Raw genomic sequence first — 4,507 nt, forward strand, 5'->3', positions numbered from 1 at the left:
CACAAAGCCATGTGCCTACACAACAAATTCTAAAGGGTCAAGCAGGAATTATTTGACCCTTTAGCATTCAGGTTATTCTGTCATGCCTAATTATCTCGCTATGGTAATATATTTTTTAGAATGACATTGTACGGTAGGTGTGAGAGGCTGGATCTGGCCAGTCTGAACATAAAACATGTAAAATATTTGGGTCTGATACAGCTGGTTTAACCCTTTTGTTACTGTATTTATTCTGAGATGCTCTGTGGTTCTTTCAATTAATTTTGAATATAACAAAGGATTTAGTAAAATAACTTAGTTATCATTCAGCTAGTGTTAGGAGCATAAATTGTGACTAAGGTTTGGTGGAAGATTTTAATTCAAAACTTATGAAAACAAGACATTTGTACTCAGAGCCAGAAGTGGTTTCAGCTGGATTGGTAATGAAAGGGTTAACTGCTAAAGGGTTAAAGTTGATTTCAATGTTTCACCTTCAAAACAAGGACACATGAGATATGGTAGAAATGTGAAGTGTATTCATTATTATAAAGGTGGCAGGCTGGCAGAATTGTTAGCACGCCGGGCAAAATGTTTAACAGCATTTCATATCTTTACATTCTGAGTTCAAATTCCACTGAGGTTGACTTTGCCTTTCATCATTTCAAGGTCAATAAAATAAATACCAGTTGAGTACTGGGGTCCATGTTACTGACTTACCCCTCCTGCCAAAATTTCAGGCCTTTTGCCTATAATAGAAAGGATCACTACTACTAAGACGATGAGCTGGCAGAACTGTTATGCGAGGCAAAATATTTAGCAGCATTTCATATAGCTATGCTCTGAGTTCAAATTCCGCTGAGGTTGATTTTTCATTTTCCTCCTTTTGGGGTTGATAAAATAAGTAGCAGTTGAGTACTGGGATTGATGTATATAGTCTGCTCTTTGCATTCTCTTGGCAGTGTTTTGTACACTGGGATCATATATATTTCAGTAGTAGATTATACTTTCATCATTCCAAACTAGATTCCTTCAAAAATAAAGATTAAATTTTCCTCTATAAATATCTGAAGGATGATCTCAAGAGGATGAAGTTTTGAAGGCTAATCTCAAGACATTGAGCCTTATGAAGGAGATGACCAAAGACCAAGATATCTGGTGCATTGCTGTTCTCAAGAAGACCCGTCCATCACAGCAGAATTGATATCAGTGCTGCTGCCACATAAAAAGCACCCAGTACACTCTATGTAGTGGTTGACATTAGGAAGGGCATCCAACCATAGAAACCATGCCAAAACAGACAGTGGAACCTGGTGCAGATCCTGGCCTTACCAGCTCTGGTCAAGCTGTCCAACCCATTCCAGCATGGAAAACAGACGTTAAATAATGATGATAATGATTTCTTCCTGAGGCAAACGTTAAAGTTGTACTCTGAGTAAGGCCTAAGGAACCCTGGGCATTACAGGAATGAGTAGAACAAAAGCTATCAAGAACAATTTAGGGGTTCCTGAGAAAGCACCTCAATGGTTCTGGTTGAAAAGAGATGATTATTGGGGTCAGTAGAATGTTGCTTTGATACAGGCCTAGGCTTGATCAACCTAGGTCAGATTGCCTTGACAAGGGGGAATGTTGTAAGGGGCGAAACAACCACTGAGCCCTGGATACAATGCTGATGATGGGTCCAAGTATTGCACCTGCAGATCTGTAGATGTATGTTGAACACTTACCTTGTTTGTTGTTTTCCTCAAACTTGAGACAGGAAAGGGTGATGCCACACTGGTCGTAGAGAAACTCTTGAGGTTGACTAAATAAATATAATCACATCATTTTATAACCATCAGTATCTTTGGAATAACATAGGTTTGGTTAAATTTATGCAGAATTATAGAAAATATCAAAATGTTTACACAGAGATGTTATAATGATGACAAGTAAAGAAATTAGTGTGGCTGTGTGGTTAAAGAACTTGCTTCCAAACCATGTGGTCTTAGGTTCAGTCCCACTGAGCAGCACTTTGGGCAATTGTCTTGTACTATAACCCCGGACTGATCAAAGCTTTGTGAGTGGGTTTGATAAATGGAAACTGAAAGAAGCCTGTCATATATATGTAATTGTGCATGACCATGTCTTGGCTGCACACAGTGGTTGTATCACCATCATACAAGCAAGGTTGCACATTTTCAGTTGAGCTGAAGGGAAATAAAACTGATAGAAACATGTGAGAATTGGCAATAGGAGGGACATCTTGCCAGAGAAAATCTTCCTCAATAAATTCTACCTGAACCTTGCAGACATGGAAAAGTGGATGCTATATATGAGAAAGAGAGAGGAGAGAGAGAGGGAAAGAGGGGAGAGGGGGAAGATAGATAGAGAGAGAGAGAGAGAGAGAGAGAGGTGGGGGAGGGAGAGTAGGTTTGTGTCTCCTTGTCTCAACATCATGTGATTGTTTTAAATGTATTTCATTCATTTCTGATTTTCTGCGTAAACATGTCTGGCCATGGGGAAAATATTACCTCCTCTGGAAACAGATAAAGGTTGGTGACAGGAAGGGCATCCAGCCCATAAAAAAAAACAAAAACTCTGCCTCAATAATTCCTCTCTAATCCATGCAAGCATGGAAAAGCGTACATTAAAAATGATAATGATGAACGCGACTCATAGAAGAGTGCAATGGGAACCAAGCAATCCTCACATTCCCTAAATGGTTTTGTTGCAGCTTCAGCTTTTGCGAGGCACTGAAAACTTGAAACCATCGCTTATCAACTATGATATAAAATAAAATGGAATAAGTATTAAAATCTTAACCACTGACACTTTATTTCACTCAGTTGAAGAAATTAGTTGCAACATCACTGGCGCCAAGCTGTATCGGCCTTTGTCTTTCCCTTAGATAATATCAGAAGTGTGGAGAGGGGACGCTGGTACGAATGGGTGACTGCCGGTCTTCCATTAACAACCTTGTTCATACTTGTGCCCCAGAGGGGAACTTTCTAGGTGCAATCCCACGGTCATTCATGACTGAAGGGGATCATCATCATTTAACATCTGTTTTCCCTGCTGGATGGGTTTGACGGTTTGAGGTCTGGAGAGCCAGCGGCTGCACCAGGCTCCAATCTGATCAGGCAATGTTTCTACAACTGGATGCCCTTCCTAACGCCAACCACTCCAAGAGTGTAGTGGGTGCTTTTTATGTGTCACCGGCACAGGAGCCAGTCAGGGGGTACAGGCATCAGCCATGTTTGGATGGTGCTTTTTACATGCCACTGGCATGGGAGCCAATCAGACGGACCTGGCATTGACCACGTTTGGATGGTCTTTCTACTAGCCACTGTGATGGGGGACCCGCCAGGGGTTACTGGCACTAGCCACGTTGAGATGGTGCTCTTTACATGCTACCAAAACGGGAGCCAGTCAGGTCTTTATCTAAAGCAGTGGTTCTCAACTATTCCTTCCCTATGAGCCCCTTTATTTACTATTCTATTCTGGTGGACGCCTAAAGCTATTTAATGTGTAGAAAACTAGTTTTATAAACGCTTCTTTCAAAATTCCTAATTTTGTTTTCCACACAATAACTTGTTGAACTGTGTGAAATGTTAGAGGAAGAAAACCAAGCTCTTTCTTGCAATATATACATCATCATCATCATCATTGTTTAATGTCTGCTCTCCATGCTAGTATGGGTTGGACGATTTGATTGAGGACTGGCAAGCCATGACGCTGCACCAGGCTCCAATCTGATCTGGCAGAATTTCTACAGCTGGATGTCCTTCCTAACGCCGACCACTCCGAGAGTGTAGTGGGTGCTTTTACGTGCTACCGGCACGAGGGCCAGTCACACGGTATTGGCAACGGCTCCATGGACCCTTAAAATACTGCTGTGGACCCCTAATTTACTATTTTCCTTGCGTGGACCCCCAAAATCTTACACAGACACCCAGGGTTCATATGGACCCTGGTTGAGAATTACTGATGTAAAAGAATACATAAAAAATTAATTTAGGAATTAACGATTTTTAAACTGAGAAAACAACAAAGAAAATTGGATATTTACATTGAGAGGTACTTGGACTTCGGAATGACTGAAATGAGGAGTCTTGAGCTCCAATAGGAAGACCCATGGCATCATCTAACATCTGAATAGCTGAGATCAATTATTAAGGAGAATATATAACGGGACACTGAAACCCCTAATAATACTGATATAATAAGACAGCAAAAACATAATAAATACAATATAACTGAAAAAAGACAAAATATAGCAATAAACCCAATAATAATAATTGCTCATGTAAAAATAAAAAAATATGTCCTTTACAAGGAAATTGCAAAAGATTAAATATAATATATAAATGCATAGTAACAATAAATAATAACTCACATAAAATGGTATACATAAGAATCTCTATTAATTTTAAAGAAAGATACCTGGCACATATACATTCATTTAAACCAAATATAAATAATAATACAACCTCACTAGCTACATATATACAAAAACTTAATAAAAATAAAATTAATTATAAACTAGACT

General features: G+C 39.4%; 1 protein-coding gene across 2 annotated transcripts in view; it reads right to left on the minus strand.

Annotated features, from left to right (window-relative positions):
• LOC106872989 (nuclear pore complex protein Nup107) overlaps nt 1-4,507 on the minus strand; it is a 36,531-nt gene that overhangs the window by 26,008 nt on the left and 6,016 nt on the right. For both annotated transcript variants that reach the window (XM_014920179.2, XM_014920178.2), the window contains exons 4-5: nt 4,028-4,117; nt 1,704-1,780 (exon numbers count right to left, since the gene is read on the minus strand). In XM_014920179.2, coding sequence (XP_014775665.1) covers nt 1,704-1,780; nt 4,028-4,117 — 167 coding nt within the window. The remainder of the gene's footprint in view (nt 1-1,703; nt 1,781-4,027; nt 4,118-4,507) is intronic.

Source organism: Octopus bimaculoides, chromosome 22, assembly GCF_001194135.2.
Source record: "Octopus bimaculoides isolate UCB-OBI-ISO-001 chromosome 22, ASM119413v2, whole genome shotgun sequence".
Taxonomy (NCBI): Eukaryota; Metazoa; Mollusca; class Cephalopoda; order Octopoda; family Octopodidae; genus Octopus; species Octopus bimaculoides.